The sequence below is a fragment of the Carassius auratus genome, chromosome 42 (assembly GCF_003368295.1).
Source record: "Carassius auratus strain Wakin chromosome 42, ASM336829v1, whole genome shotgun sequence".
Taxonomy (NCBI): Eukaryota; Metazoa; Chordata; class Actinopteri; order Cypriniformes; family Cyprinidae; genus Carassius; species Carassius auratus.
The window spans coordinates 4,193,491-4,211,230 of NC_039284.1; the positions used below are offsets into that span (position 1 = coordinate 4,193,491).

Consider the following 17,740-nt stretch of genomic DNA (forward strand, 5'->3'; position numbering starts at 1 on the left):
GTATTAATATGGAAATGGACAACTGTCCAAAAAAGAAAAACCTACTTAGTCAAACGCTCTCAAGTAAATTTTTTTAATGTATTTCTATAAACGCTGAATGCTGGCCACTCTTAGAAAAGAAGGCTTCGCCTACAGTCATATAAAGTCCAACAAACTATTTTTTTATGATGTCATCTGTTTTCCTGATAATCTAATTTAGTAAAATGACAGCCACTGTAGATCGAGAAGAGGTTTTTCTGTATATACATTATGACCCTTTCCTTAAATTACATATTCTGGGTAACTAGGAAATTACAACTGTGCACCGATAGAACTTGTTAGGGATGTGTAGAGAGACACAAATGACAATAATGTATTTTCTATAACTATTGTATAAGTAAAAAATAATGACAAAAAAATAATAATAATAATAAAAAAAACAAAAAAAAAAACAAAAAAACAAGTGGAAACAAGCTTGTCTGATACATCCATTTAATTTCATGTTGGATGGTGAAAAATCCACATTCTCATGCATTAGAATTATTATTGTTATGGAATAACACCACAGTAGGCTGAGGATAACAGAAACACAGTTTATTTAGGGACAAGCAGAGGAGCGGGTAGTGCTGGGTAAAGTGATGGTGTTGGAGGCAGTGGAGGATGGATCCATTGATGAAGGGTAGAGACACTGGAGGAAGAGGGTGTACCACACACACGCACGATGAAGACTGGGAGCTTCTGGAGATGGCTGGAGAGAGGTAAGTAGAGGTAGAGTTAGTCCTTAGAGTTAGCATACAGGTAAGACCTTGTTGCGAATGAGACTGGATGCTGACTGAGTGCGTGTGTGTGGTATTTGTACTGCTGCGGTGATTGCTGGTAGATGAGGATCAGGTGGGAGTGATTAGTATTCAGGTGAAGGAGTGTGCTGTGATTGGAAGGAGGTGGAACCTGGCATGTCTTTAACAGTACCCCCCTCCCCACGGCCCGCTCCTGAGGGCCGAGGACCCCGATGACGTGGTGGACGTGCTCTTCCTCTAGTAGCCGGTCTGTTGGGATGACTGGAGTGGAAGTTTTCTAGTAGGTTCGGATCCATGATGTTGTTGCATGGGACCCATGAGCGTTCCTCTGGACCATATCCTTCCCAGTCCACTAGGTACTCAAGTTGTCCACCATGCCTCCTGGAGTCCAGGATGTCTCGAACTACATAGGAAGCAAAAGGTACGGAGGAAGCGTCCAATCTCCTGAACCTTCCTCTCCATCTGCCTGTTGGATTGGGGGTGTTATCCAGAGGACAGACTGATGGCCACACCTAAGAGTGAGTGAATTGCTTTCCATACCCGGGAGATGAACTGGGGACCTCTATCTGAGACGATGTCTTCTGGAATGCCAAAGTACCTGAAGACATGGTTAAACAGTAACTCAGCAGTTTTCATGGCCGTGGGCAGACCTTTCAGAAGAAGACGACATGATTAAGAAGATCTGTCCACAATAACTAGAATGCAGGTATTATTGTTGGAAGGAGGAAGATCAGTGATAAAATCCACCCCTAGGTGTGACCACCTTCTGACGTCAGAAGCCATGTTGGGCCACCAGAAGCATTCCCTTAGCAACGAAAGATGTGTGAGTGGAGTGTGCCATGTCGTGGGGATGTATGGGTGTCCCGGTGGGCAACCCGGCGGGGTGTTGGTAGCAGGACTGGAGGAAGGAAGGGTCTATGCACACCAGGTAATGGGGCTGATGATGACTTTTTCAGGAAGTATAGTTTCAGGCTCTTCTAGGTTTTCTTTGGGAGCGTGACACCGGGACAGGGCATCAGCTTTCACGTTCTTGGCCCCAGGGCGATACGAGATGGAAAAGTGGAAGCGGGTGAAGAATAGCGCCCAGCGGGCATGTCTTGGATTCAGCCTCTTGGCGACCCGTAGATATTCGAGGTTCTTGTGGTCTGTGAGAACTAGAAAAGGGTGTTTGGCTCCCTCCAGCCAATGCCTCCATTCCTCCAGGGCCAACTTGATAGCCAGCAGCTCACGGTTGCCGATGTCATAATATACCTCCACCAGATTGAGCTTCCGAGAGAAGAAGGCGCATGGGTGGAGGCGGCTGGGATTCCCCTGCTGCTGTGCTAAGACCGCTCCCACTCCGGTGGTAGAAGCGTCGACTTCTACGTCGAAGGGTCAATATGGGTCAGGATGGACCAGGAGTAGAGCGGTTGTAAAGGCCCCGTTGAGGGAGTTGAAGGCTTCTGTGATGCCTGGAGTCCATGATAGTGATTTAGGTTTTTCCGGAGGAGGCTAGTGAGAGGGTTGGTGATGGTACTGTAATTTTGGATGAAACGTCTGTAGAAATTGGCAAAGCCAAGGAATCGTTGGAGTTCATTTATGGTGGTAGGAATGGGTCAATTTCTTACAGCATTTACCTTCCCCTCGTCCATCCGGATGCCACTGCTGTTGATGTTGTATCGAAGGAACCGCACTGAGGGCTAGTGGAAGGAGCATTTCTCGGCCTTGAGATAGAGCTGAAAGGCCCTCAGGCATTGCAGGACCTCTGCAATGTAGCGATGATATTCCGCTAGGCTAGGGAGTAAATGAGGATATCATCTATATAGACGAGGACAAACTTATGGAGGAACTCCCGGAGCACCTCATGGATAAAGTCCTGGAAGACGGAGGGGGCGTTAACAAGTAGTGGTGAGTGTCCGACGCAATGCGTGGACCAGGTCTTGGAATGGATCCGTGAGGCTCATGCTTGTGCCGATTGGTCTTGGTCCGGTCTTCTGTTACGGAATACCACCACAGGAGGCTGAGGATAACAGAAACACAGTTTATTTAGGCATAAGCAGAGAAGCGGTAGTGCTGGGTAAAGTGATAGTGTTTGAGGCAGTGGAGGATGGATCCGTTGATGAGGGGTAGAGACGCTGGAGGAAGAGGGTGTACCACACACACACATAATGAAGACTGGGAGCTTCTGGAGATCGCTGGGGAGAGGTAAGTAGACATAGTTAGTCCTTAGAGTTAGCATACAGGTAAGACCTTGTTGGAAACGAGACCAGAAGCTGACTGAGTGTGTGGGTGTGGTATTTGTAGTGCTGCGGTGATTGCTGGTGGATGAGGATCAGGTGGGAGTGATTAGTATTCAGGTGAGGGAGTGCGCTGTGATTGGAAGGAGGTGGAACCTGGTGTGTCTGTAACACTTATTTGGTGGCCTGATTCTCGTTTCATGGTGTATTGATCACATATTTAACAGATTTAAAAAAAAAGAAGCGTGAACCTTATATTGTTTATATGTTTTAACGGTGTAGGTATTTTCTACCACAGAAATCAGGAGTCTAGTGTTGAGTGCGCTTTTACATTAAGCTTGATCTTTGCTTTTTAAGCGCAAGTAAATATTCTCAGGAGCCCCTTTGACCCCAGAGTTCTCCCACATATGCTCTTTCATTCAAGCACAGTTTACGACTCAACAGGTATCCTAAAGAATGCATATCACGGTGACATGGATGTTTTTGGAAAGACTTTTCAGATGTCTGTAGTTTACTTTAACATTTTCAGTAATCCGGAACTTTATGGGGGTTGGTGCCTACAAAAGTCATAAAATCTCTCTTCATATAGACCAGCATAAAAAGACCAGCATAGAAGGTGGATACATCACATATTCTAACTTACTGCATATATTTTCAGTACATAACCAATAGTATATTGGTAGTATATGATATCACGCTGATATATATGACGCTGATAAAGGACTGTTCAGAAAAATCTGAAAAAGCTTTTTATTTAGGCTTTTAAGCGGTAAAATGGTTTGAAATAAAACTAAGTACATGTAAAGAAAATAAGTAAAATATTTTATTTAAAACATTTAAGATTTCACCTAAACAATCTTTTAATTTTTTTAAGATCTTATTTAAACTCTTAAGATCTTAAGATTTAATCTGGAAAAGGGTTAATAGACTACATCTCAGATCATCTAACTCCTCCCTCAACAACCTGTCTCTGAGTGGGCCCATCAGTCGTCTTACATTGGGACTACCCAAGGGAGGACCTGCCAGGATTTGGTTATGATTCAAATTAAACTTTTTATTTTGTAAATCACTCATCCGTGTTTTCAACATTGTTGCATAATGTAATTTTAGTAATCTCTTAGCACTCTTAAAAATGTAAAGTATAATTTTTCATATTTATTGTGACTTAAAATTATATTAAATGTTTATTTTATACAGCATGTTATATATAATTACAGTTTTATTTGCTACTATCTTTTAAAAAAGAAGAGAATCGTGTGTTTTATAAGACCAATAATCTTAAATGTTGAATATATGTTTAAATGCATGATTTTGCTTCAGTAACATGTTACTATGATGTCAAATATTTTATTATTTAAAATAGAGAAATAGAGCCTCTCTATAACCCAAAATGTTTATGTATGTGAGTACTTGTTCATAATAACTTATCTGGACACAAATTTGTATAATGACATGGCTATTACACTGATATAATAACGTAAATTTGGTTTATAATGAAATTTTTAAAATTAATCCTCATAAGAAAGATTACTTACAAACAATATTACGTTTAAAATTTAGGCATATGTAGAATGTTTTGTGTGATGGTAGGTGTTTCTACAGTACAAAATCATTACGCCTATGGAACATCCCCAGGAAACAAAAACAGAGGTGTGTGTGTGTGTGTGTATATGTGGGCATGTTTTTGTGACATATCAGGACACAACTCTGTATAATGACATGGGTATTACAGGTATTACAAGGAGAGGGTGACTTATGAGGACATAACCCATGTCCCCATTTTTCAAAACGCTTATAAATCATACAGAATGAGTTTTTTTGAGAAAGTAAAAATGCACAAAGTTTCCTGTGAGGGTTAGGGTTAGGTGTAGGGTTGGTGAATGGCGATAGAATATACAGTTTCTACAGTATAAAAACCATTACGCCTATGGGATGTCCCCACTTTTCACAAAAACAAACATGTGTGTGTGTGTGTGTGTGTGTGTGTGTATGCGCGCACTGGTCAGCATGACCATCTCAGACTTGCAATTCACTTCTGTTAGTGAGAAGAGCTCAAAGCAGGATTTAATTTCCAACTTATGAACATTTTGTAAAACATTTTACCCGAGGGTGTGAACATCATTGGCTTAATAATGTAAAGCATTTTTATTCACAAATTAACCTATGGTAAATGTTTATTTTATAAAGTATGCTATGTTTAATCACTGGTGCATTGGATAAGTTTTGCCATGATTGTACATGTTTGTGTTTTTGTAAAAAAACAAAAACAAAAAAACAACGTTTATGCATAGTTAGTGAAAAACTGTTTTATAAGTTCAATAAACTTAATAAATAAATGTTGAAAATGATTTGCTTTAGTAACATGCTGTCATATTCTTTAAAAAAGGGGATAAGTCTATTTTAGCCTGTAGTCTTTACATATGTGTGTGCTAGTTTACATGATTTATCTGACGCAAGTTTAACACTGATATAACAAAGGTAAATGTAGTTTATGAAATTTCTTGAGCTCTCATAATTCAGATCACTTATAAACAATATTTAACTAAAAATGTTTGCATGCAGAATTTGTGTGATGGATAGGTGTACAGTTTGTATAGTAAAAAATTATTATGTCTATGGAATGTCATAATGGAATGTAGTAATACTCCAAATGTTTGTCACCATGCTTTTCTAAATTAGAAATGATAAAACATGATGTTTCTGAAAATTAGAAAGTTTACTGTGATGGGTAGCTTTAGGGGATGATAGTGTATAAAATTCATTAATATAATGTAAATATAAATATTTAAATATAATGTAGATACTGCTTTACAACAATTTTAATTGAATTGAATTATGTCAGTGTAAAATCTCCATTAAACATTTGATATGTCCGCACATTTGGCCTGTTAAAATGTCTATATTTTTCCCCCGATCCTGGTAAAATGTAAAATGTTTTTATATTTTTAGTGATGACAAAGATTATCGTAAATGTTTTAATTGGTTTTATATAATGTGAGATCACATAATCTATTTATTTATTTTAATTTAAATGAAGAGAATAAGACATGCCTGCATTAATGATACAGAGAGGGTGGGGGGGGGGCAGAGATTTTCCAATTTAAACATTTCATTTGAAGATTCGTAATGCTTGCACAAGGAAGACCTTCTCCTGGAAAATGTAAAGGTAATTTTATTGGTTCATTGTTTTATCACCAGTTTATTAATAGTCATGTTACCTATTTTATTTAAATTCTTTTATACATTAGATTATAAATGTGTGAACACACATATTTTGATCTCATTATCTGATAGAATTGTTTATTAATTATTGCCCTTAAAACCAATTTCTTTGCCTCCCATAGAGTGTGAGAGAGACAGCAAAAAACCCATGCCTTGGAATGCAACCGGACACCGGATGGGGAAAGCCCCCGGATGTAGGAACAGACCATTAAAATCTATAAAAACATTCCTCAGGAGCTCATTCGTCTCCTGTCACCACTCTGAAACAGTCACACATTAGTACAAACATCGTCATCCCCGGAGGTCAAAGATTGACGTTTGAATTTAGCAAATGCATGATTTCACATCTGGATAGGTCACAGGGTCAACACAATGTGGGTGGGCGCCATGTGGGTGGGCTACGTGGGGGAGGAGAAAGGTCACAAAGGTCAAACTCATCAATCATTTTGACAAAAGGTGCATCATATAGACTACTCGCATACTTTCATGTGTCGACCTTCGCCATTGAACATTCCGCGCCACAGACCATTTCTGTGGTTTGTGTTTGTGTTCATAACCTTAACCAAAAATATCACGTTATCACGTGTTGTGGTACAGCTCTGAAATGTGTTATTTTTAAATGACTGGGTAAACACTGGACACAATATATGGTATTTTGTTTTTGAGCAACATACAGAACATTAGTAATGGTAGAATTCATTTATTTCTTTGATTTCTTTCCCTTAAAATAAAAATAAAAAATTAAAGACTGACAGATTTATTTAACCTAAATCTGTAATTACAGTTGTTTTATTTTTGTTATATAATTCAAATACATATAATTAATATAATTTCATATCATTTTGTTACATAATAATCATACACATAATTTGATTTAATAATAACCAAATTTTAAGCAAAAACAGAATGAAATTATACCATGTAAGCTTTTCAGAAGACAGTCAGCTACCCTCAGAAATACATTCATATAAACTCTATGGGAGGCAAAGAAATTGGTTTTAAGGGCAATAATTAATAAACAATTCTATCAGATCATATATATATATATATATATATATATATATATATATATATATATATATATATATAAAGGCCAAAGTATTTTTCGATCATCCGCACACATACGGCATTTCGTTATTTCCGTCATCAAGATGACTCGTGGACAGGCGCACACCCCGTGGTACTATGCATGTGAGCTTATCCGTCCATGCTCATCTGCGATTTGGTATATATTTTTGAAAGCTCTACGGACGCAGCTGTGCATGAGACGGAAAGTAACGCTGAATGTGAAGTGTACCCAGGCCTTAAGTCTGGTCAACCTAAACACACATGACTGACCGCTCGCTCACACCAACAGGAGGAGTAGGGGCCAGTGTTACTCTCTACACTGCACACAGCCTGAGGAATTCTTTCAAACTTTGAGGAGACCTGGAAAACAGCTCATACGGAACGGTATAATGGAAAATATTAGTGGTTTTGAAACCTTGATATTTTCAAATTGCGGTATACCTTGAAACCGGTAATCGTCCCATGCCTACTCCCAGGAGATTGGCAACTCCAACATCAGATTTGGAGACGTTTCTAAGCCACTCAGATAGACTTGTTTGCATTTTTGGAGACCTCTCACTGCCAGTTGTTCTACTCCACGACCGGGGGAAAAGTCGGCACAGACCCACTGTCACATCAGCTTACCCGCACAAGTATGCGTTTCCCCCAATGAGCCTTCTCACACAGATGCTGTGCAACATCAGGGAGGTTGAGGAGCAGGTCTTGCTTGCAGCGCAATATTGGCCCACTCAGACTTGGTTCCTCTAACTAATGCTCCTCGCGACAGCCCCTCCCTGGTGGACTCCTCTGAAGAAGGATCTTCTGAATCAGAAGACAGAGCACCCTGTGGCACCTGTGTCCAGACCATTGGAAACGTATGTTTGGTCCCTGGACGGGATGCAGTTTCTAGGTGACCTACCTGAAGAGGTAGTGGACACGATCCCTTTGGAGAGAGCACCGTGTATGAGACACACTCACGCTTTGAAGTGGAACCTGTTCATGGGGTGGTTTTCTTCTCGTCGAGAAGACTCACAATGAAATTCCTCGATCAGAGTTGTGCTTTCCTTTTTGTAGCACGGGTTGGAGCTAAGGCTGTCTCCCTCCAATCTTAAATTCTATGACGATTCGTGCCTAGAGTTTGGGTAAACTCACAGGTAACTCACAGGTTATCCTGAGGCTCGGCCCCTCTATGGGCCCAAGGTTCCCACTAGTCAGAGTGGCTTTATCAGACACTTGCACTTAACATTAGATGGAGTTGGTTTTTGATCTGTGAATGACGGAGATATGTGTTCTGTCTCTCATTAGAATGGCTTTCATCAACTTACAGGTTATAACTTATGGGTGCTATAGTTTTTCTTGTCACTTAATAAACTTGACTAAAATATCATGAAATGGTGCACAGGATATTTAAAACGTACAAAAGTATATGGCTACAACTAGATGTCAAAAGCTAAGACTCCTATTCTCTCTTCAAACAGACAAAAACATTAACCTTCATAGACAATAGTGTTTGAATAAACGAAATGCTGCACTTTTTCAAACATCACAGTTATTTACTTATACTTACACTGCAAATAAGCAAAGATCTTTTCACAAGCTCTTTTAAATGCTTTTCATTTTTATAAATATATTTATAAAAACCCCAAACAGACATAAGGAAGACCAGTAGCACTGACTTAAAATAATAACAACAAAGAAGTATAATAGAGATAAGAAGTTTAGATAATTTTCCATGGCACACCTGACTGGGCTTCTGCCATACAGAAAAACTGCCCCTGGTATTACACCTGTAACTCTTTTAGGGATACAGCTATTTCTATTACCCAACACAGGACAAGTGATGTGGGACAGACTGATAGGAGTTTGCTGTTGAGGGTAGAAATTCTATAGTATTTTTGGTTTAACATTTTGTGGTTAAAATTATTTGTCCAACGTGCCCTTTTAATTCAACTTACACCATGAACAGCAAAAGCACTTAGGTCATTAGCAGCAGTATACTTTAACTAAACTATATGTTATATGTAAACATATCCGTAGGAAAAAAAAACAAAAAAAAAAACATATATATGTTTTTTTTTTTTTTTTTTTTGTGGCTAACCAGTTTTTCTTGTTAATACCCTTCCAAATGATTCAACTGAATTTTTCAGATGTTTAAATCCATTCTATTTACATTTTGGACAGTTGTTTACTTATTAAACCCAAAGTGTATTACTTTAACCTAAACCATGGGGAAACAAGCTTTTAATTCATATAGAATTATTATTATTATTATTATTAATTTTTTTATTTAAATTTTTTGAGAATGTAAAAATGCTTTTTAAAAATGTTTTCTGTAATGGGTTGGTGTTTGACGATAGAATATATGGTTTGTACAGTATACTGTAAAAAACATTATGCCTATGGAAAGTCCCCACAAGCATAGTAAACCAGACGTGAACGTGTGTGTGTGTGTGCGTATGTAAATAATACCTGTGCCGTTGAGCAGGTTATGTCTGTCTCTGATGAAGGCCTCTATATCATCATCAGTCTGTTTATCTCCAGTTAAAGGAATAGAGGAAAATGAGCATTCAGCTGGGGGCAAGGCTCTAAAACACAATAAATAAACCAAGACATTATGTTTCAGGTATAGTTAGGATTGGATACATGATTGCACCTCGCTCCAGAATGATGTTTTGCTTTTGATGATGGGTGCTGAGGTTAATTATTTTAAAATTGTGCAAGCATGTTTTTCTTAAGAAGTAAACACAACAAACTTTAGAGGCATAACGCCCTCTAAAAATGATCAAAAGACCCAAGGCCCCCTACTGCTGTTGGGTGTAAAATAAACAAGCAGATGTCTATTGACACAAAATGACCCAATTTATTTAAAGTTAGAAGATTTACATTACCATTATGTGCACTACCATAAAAATCTACAAATTATTTGCTGGTGAAAATTATATATGATGTTCATATAAACTTCATATAAATACAAACACTTTCAACAATTTTCAATTATATTGAATCAACATATGTAACACAGCATATGTTTTATCCATTAATTAAATTAAAGTGTACAAAGTGATATGAAAAACATGAAGAAAGACAATCAAGCAGTCGGAAGAATAAAGGCAGCTGTTCTAGCACAATGTTAAGCAACAAGAAGTGTCTTCATAAACCATGTTTGTATTGTTTTACCCATGTATTATGGCGCAAACACGAATACACATTTGTGTCCTCATAAGCTCATAAACCAGATATTCAAGAACACACAAAAACACACACATAAATATATAATATTGTCACCTGGTTAAAATGCAGCTGAGAGGGCTGACATGACTTTGACTGCTTCCAGTGTTCTCTGCACTGTGACACTGATGAAGAATGATACAATGATTCGAATCATATCATACAATGAAGAATTATATACTTTATGGCAATATAACAATTCTAGTTTCTCATAAGATATAGTAAACTAAATTTATTTAAAGTAAATCAATATATGAAACAAAACAATGCATACAATTTTGAGTTTTGAATTTTATAGCACCACATAGTTGCAGCTGGTGTATGGCAGACATGTAAGTCTTGAAATTTTTTTTTTTTTTCTTTTTCAAAACTAAAGTATAATAATGCACTAAACTGCTAAATATGGACTATTGGACATTAACATCATGAACATTTGTAAAATTTAGAGCAGAAAAATAAGAAGGAAAAAGTATTATGGCAAGCATACAGTTATGGGGCCAAGCACAAATGGCTGGCCTGTTGATAAGCTGAGCAGATTTACTTGGTCATAGCATCCAGCAGAGTGTTCATTTAAGAAAATACTTGTCTATGAGTAGATTTAGTAATATTTATAAATCTGCAACAAAATTGTAATGTTATTAGCTTTGTGTGGCAGTGATACAAAGTATTTTGTGTTATTAAAGCTTTATCCAAAATAAAGACAGACATCTTCATAATCAACAAAAATCCAATGAGAAACTTATCTGCTTGAACTCTTTCAATTGATCTTGGTGCCTGTCTTTAAAATGTTTTTATTAGTTTGGTGTGTTTCCTCTTTTTGATGTCACCACAACTTTTATGAAGAGAGAGCACATCTACAAACCTTTTGGACAGTGCATCAAGAACCAGGTTGACCAGGTACTCAGTACCACCAGTACTTTACTACAGTAAAAACTGGGTATTGTAACATATTTTTTTTTTATTACCGACTTGGTACAAAAGTACCGGGTCTATTGACAACACTACTTCCCACCAATCAGACTAAATCTATGACCCTGTTGAGGGTACAGAAAGACAGAGTCTTCTATTAGTGGAACTGCAGTGGCCATCCCTCCAGTCTGGTTCTCTTACTCCTGGAGGCACCTCCTTGGGACATTCCAATTAGAGTCAAAACTTTGGGTTTAGCACCATTAACAGGGCTCTCTAGTTGACTTTAATCTTTCTTCTGCAGTTAAGCAGAACATTTTGGCTGCTAGAGAAGGCTGTATGACCTGAATTGGAGAGTATTCAGATCCTGGTCCACGAATTACAACACAGTTGTATAGTTGGTACATGGCATTTTACAAGCCCCAGCGACTCCGAGAGTATATGTAATGGTTACTGCTGCAAATCTTGGCTACTGATCATGCCACTCTAGCCTTGGTAGCTTAGGTTATGTGGAATTGACCACCCAGCTCCAGCATTTAAAACTGAGGCTGCCCAACAGCTCACAGTGCCCAACTCCCCACCTGTTGTTTTACCTGAAGATTGCACCGCTCACTACAGTGAACCCTGTCTGCCACTTCCAGCTGCTTATTCTGGTGAGCTTCAATTGTGTAACACAGCATATGTTTTATCCATTAATTCAATTTAAGTGTACAAAGTGATATGAAAAACATGAAGAAAGACAATCAAATAAAGGCAGCTGTTCTAGCACAATGTTAAGCAACAATAAGTGTCCTCATAAACCATGTTTGCATTGTGCAGCTGGAACGTTGAGATGCAGTGGGACATGTTACTGCACAGGTTGGACAAGAACAAGATCTTCACGATGGAATTACCCACAACTTTGGATGGTTTGATTGATCTAGCAATCCGAGTGGATGCTCAGTTGCAGCATGGAGACCAACGCCCCTTGCAGATCCTAGTTCCTGAAATGGATAACCACTCTTCGGACACTTCCATCGATATGATCTGTGTCTCTTTTTTGATCCAGAGCCCATGCAGGTGGACAGAGCTTTTCTTTCTCAGGAGGAAAAGGAGAGATGCAGGGCTCATGGATTATGTTTATATTGTGCGGAAGTGGGACACATTGCTGCTCAGTGCCCAGTAAAGGCCAAAGGCCATCAGTAGATAAAAGAGGTTACTGGCAGGTGGTATCACCTCCCTCCTCTCTAGTTACTCTCCCTCCAGTCAGACTTCTAGTGCCATAACTCATCATGTCTGTAAAGACTTGTGTAACGGATATGCATGTCATCGATTCATTGGTTCTGAACTAATGAATCACGGTTCGTTGAATCTAAAACAGTGCAAACCCAAAGCTTGTAGATTTTGAATTCAGGCATATAAAATGAAAACTAAATTCCTGGCCTGGCGCCAGCCTGGCTGGATTTAAATTATTTATGACAAGAAATTCCAGAGTCACGTGAGGACTCTCCTCAAAGGAGAAACGAAACACCCACACCCGTACGAAAAATAACCATGGTTTTATTATAGTAAAACTGTAGTAACCCATGGTTTTTTGCTGTGTTGACTACCATTTGTATAACCACAGATTTACTACAAATACCATGGTTAAACTATGGTTAATATAGCAAAACCATGGTTGTTTTGTGGTTACCATGGTTTAACTATAGTAACCATGGTTTTTTGGTTTTATTTGTAGTAAAACCATGGTTAATTTTCGTAAGGGCATTCCTAAACACACACACAAACTTTTCTTTAAGCTCTTTATGTAAGTCCTTAATAATATGTATTTTGAATATGTTTGTGCATTGCATAAAATGGTTAATCCTTGTTATGCGAGGATTATAATTTGCTGACTTGTAAATTGGAAATGTTTGTCCTAATTTTTTATGTTCTCAAATAGAATCATGAGTTGTAACCCTACCCCTGACCAGCTCATAAAACTTTATGATCCCACTGGGAAACAGGACAGCAAAAAGCCAGCCCACTGGCACCTTCTCTCAATGTATTCTAAACTGGTACCTTTTCTCAATGTATTCTAATGTATTTTAAGTATTGCTTTTTGGTGCATTAGATGTTTTCCATAATCAAAAATTGGAGTATCTACAATTTTATAGTGTGTTAATCTTTAAATGTGTGTAATTCTGCATATGAATGTAACGTTGTGTAATTTTTGGTGTCTTTGGAATTGTCATGTTTTGACCCAACTATCCACCTATATGAAAGGTGTGTAAAATGTATTAATCTGGAATTACGAACTTGCTAGAATATCACTGCTGAAATCTCATAAGCCAGAACTTATTAGAGTGGGTGTTTCCCCAGAGACAAAGGAACTTTTTCCCGCTTCAGATCGCGGACGTTCATTGGTTGTTCACGCAAACAGAGGTGTGAACCAGCCGAGCCATAAAGACTGACCCAGGAAGTTCCTCGCTCTTCTTGCTTCTTCTCTTGCGCTCTGACCCCGCTCGTCCTTCTTCGCGGCCTTGGTCCACTCTCCTATAATGAGAACAGCCGTTCTCATGGCTCTTTCGGGAGCTTTCAACTCCATTGTTTTTGTTCCTTTTCCTTACTGAGTTTATTCACCTATTCGCCTCTCCACACGAGGAAGACGAATTCTGAAACATTGCTTTGTTGGACCTTTCATATAACGCACGATTCCGCAGCAGCCCCGGAAGACACGAGAGAACACGCCTAGCCACAAAGACCACGCTCACGCTGCTCCAACACACGCCGGTCTGGCGACTCACGAAGAGACACATACAAGTATCATTCTCTATGGAGATTTAAATGCTGCTTAAAGTTGGTCTATGATTTGATTCGTTGTTGTCTTTCAAGGGTTACTGTCTGTGAGTTTGCATAACTGAGCTTATTCTGTGATCACACTCTCTCTCTCACCTCTCTCTCATTCATTCCCCCTCTCTCTCTCTCTCTCCCTCATTTGGATTCCATTATGTCTTGTACAAAGTTTACTGTCTGTATTGTCGTACGCGTATTTACTCTGTGTGATTTGTAGTTTGATGTATTATTAGTTCAATTATTAAAAACCAATATATATTCATGATTGCCTCTGTCTAAGCTCACATCACGAGTCAATGAAATATCTGATCTTTAGCTACAAGCTTTTACTTTTAGTAACGAAATCTCATAATGATAGGATAATGTTTTCATGGCCAGAGAATATTTTTCCTTGAACTATAAGAAGTGATAACTTTATTGAAAATTGATAAGTTAATCTTACGGCCGTTTGCTGGACAAACCACTTTTGATTTGCGGTAAATTACAGTAAGAGATATCACTATAATTGATATGAAGAATGGAATATTGACATATTAATGAGTAAATTACAGTGCCCTGTAATGAGTTATTGATATATACAATTGAGCTATTTTTCATCTTCAATAATTTTAATGTAACTCTCATATGAGATATATATATATATATATATATATTAATCATATTCCTGATTGATTATTCAAATTCCCTATATATCATTTGAGTTAATTATTATGTACAATCCAGTGCGGCTACATATTATTTGGCGGAGGAACGCGGGCATTTCAAACTTCGTTTTGTGAGCAATCCAGTTCAATCTGTGTATATGGTTATTAATAATTTCTGCACGCGTGCTATGAAATTATGTACTTGTGAGATAAGTCGCAAGACGCGAACTCACCCCTAACTGACTGAGGCAAAAAGCTGATCAGTCAGCACGTTAGGTATTTATAGAAACTTAACAGTTTCTTATAGACTATAGTAACTTATAGTCACTGTTATTTTAATGAAAGTAAACTGCAGTATAATGTTAAAAGTCTAATGTTAAAAGTTAGAAGTCATATTGAAAATGGCTGTAATTCCGCTTACTAAACACCAGAGGGGGTCTTTTGTTTAGAAGTTCAAAATTACGCCCTGCCTTCTGATGTCAGCTTGCATGAGTGCAAATACGCCATCTCGGGGCCGTTTCAGATAATGCGTTCTAATGGCTAATCTCTATTTCCCCTGTGATTTATTGAATTAGAGGTCTAATTCTCAATAATTCTCAATAATTATTTGCATTTACAGCTTTGCACGTGCGAATATTATTTCAGGGAGACATTTTTTTTTCCCTTCCTCGGACTGTTTACATTTACTTTGAGTTTGGTTCAAACATGATTTGAATTAAAATGTACTTGTTTAATAGTGGAAATCTAGATGTTTCAGGTCACCCACTGAATTCATTCATTCTGTTTTGAATTGCATATGTCTACCCTTTTTGATTAATTTCATAATTATTAATGATACCTTACTGTTATCATTGGTTACTATAAGATATTATTCAGATTTTCCTTTTAATTCTTGTTACATGCTTATTTTAAATTTTGATTTAAACCAGTTTTTAATTTTTAATTAAGTTTTCTGCTCACCAGGTTAAGCACAGAGAGGGAGTACACCCCCTTGTGGTGAAAACCAGCTACTTCTTCTCCCGTGTTTCATTCCTGTCTTTTGTTATTTAGATTCTTCTCTCTTTTGGCTTAGGTTATTTTGATAATTACCATCATTATCATAATGTTTTGTTTGTTGTTTTATCATTATTAGGTAAAGCTGTTACCTTTCCTTTCTACATACATATTTACTCAATTGATTTTAAACAAACCAAACCTTAATTAACTTTAAGTTTCCTTTGTTCAGCCTTTGTGTATTTGATTGTAGAACTCCCTTGGTGATTGGACAGTCATCTCAGGTTTCCAGTGAGCAAGGCTGCCCGACCAGTGTTACCGACATTGGCCGTGAGTGAAACTCGGTTCCTCTTGTCTCTGTCCGTTGCGGCACGCAGTGGAGACATCAGCAATTTGGTACTCCAAAGGTTGTGTTAAAAGTCACAAGCTGTTTGAGAGGGCACAACGCCAGAGTAACGGAGGGTCGGGGACACTGCGGTTGAGTGTTTGAGGAGCATCAGAGAGGTTGACCAAGACACTGGTTTCCACCTGAATGGCTTCAATTCAACCAGGTGAACCAAATGTGATAAAACCCATCCACTTATTATAAACCACAGAATATTAGATATTCCCCCGGATATATTTTAAGTGTTTGACCCATTTGCTTCTTCAAGCCACACCATATTACCCGGATAGCACACTCACCTGTTGGCCCTATCTTAAAATCTAGCAGTAGGCTTAGGCCTCCTTATTCTCACTAAGACCTTGTGTTACTATTGTTTTTATCTAATTTCAAGTGTTGCGTTTCACTTTGATCTTTTTCTATTCTCTGTTCTGTTTGATTTGTTTCTTTCATTTCACACAGAGACAGTAACCCGTGAAAGCCACCAAAGAAGCTAAATAGTAGAGGGACAACCAGCAGCCGGTGTCATCACGCGACCCGCTAGGCTACTGCCTGTCAAATCTCCATTTCAGGTCCTTCGTTGACCCAAGTTAATTGGCTACTGAACTGTCTGACTGTTTGCATCAGTTAGCCCCCAAATTCTCATAAACGGCACAGCCCATATGAATATAGCTTGTTAACCTTAGAACGAACTTGCATTGGTCTTTTTGTGTGTGTGCTGTGCTTCTTTCACCGACAGTAAAGCCAGGATGTTCCAGTCATCCAGTCCAGCAGTCTCGACATGGTTGAAAGCAGTGAGACCCCCTTCCTGCCCAAGGACGCCAGTAACCTGCAGCACTGAACAACTAGACACCGAGCTAGATGAACTGATGGCACACGATCCAACCCAAAGCGATTACTACAAAGAACTCGCCAGGATCCTCGGAAGCTTAGTTCACAATCTCGTCGCCCCAGCATGGCTCAGTGAACGGAGCAACATCGACCTTGAACAGCAAGCAGCAACTCTTAAGCTTTCTTGACACAGATCAAAGAGAACAGCTGGAGAGAGAAGCCAGAAAAGAAATCAACAAAAACTCCAGCAAGATGACGCTCTCCTAAAAAGAGCAGAGACTGAACTGAAAGAAAGAGACTCTAAAACCTGGGCCTGCAAAACACACTTGCAAGCGGCCCAAGCTAAAATCAACGAGCTTACTCTGCAGAGAGCTGAGCCCTGCCACGGCCCGCCACTCCAACCCTTACAGCCAAGAACCCAGAGCAGAAAAATGTGGTGTAAGCTCACGGCTCAAGAAATCACCAGCCAGCTTACAAGAACAAAAATACTCCTTCCGGTTTGTCACAAGTTTCGGAAAGTTTTTTCGAGTATGGGTCTGTATGACGTTAGATGGAGCCGAATTTCCTTATATGGGTCCTAAGGGTACTTCTCCCAGAAGAGCGCGCGCTCCCGTATAGCAGAGCAGAGACGAGACATTAACTGACCAGAGCGAGAGTGAAATATCACAAAAGAAGTGTGTT

General features: G+C 38.6%; 1 protein-coding gene across 2 annotated transcripts in view; it reads right to left on the bottom strand.

Moving 5' to 3' along the window:
• The window catches only part of kif6 (kinesin family member 6), a 304,965-nt gene that overhangs the window by 28,025 nt on the left and 259,200 nt on the right, over nt 1-17,740 (bottom strand). The window contains exons 19-21 of one of the 2 annotated variants that reach the window (XM_026229368.1): nt 10,547-10,614; nt 9,731-9,846; nt 368-2,775 (exon numbers count right to left, since the gene is read on the bottom strand). In XM_026229368.1, coding sequence (XP_026085153.1) covers nt 2,753-2,775; nt 9,731-9,846; nt 10,547-10,614 — 207 coding nt within the window. In that variant the 3' untranslated portion in view covers nt 368-2,752. Of the gene's footprint in view, nt 1-367; nt 2,776-9,730; nt 9,847-10,546; nt 10,615-17,740 lie in introns of those variants that run through there. The other variant, XM_026229369.1, reaches the window with a different exon arrangement.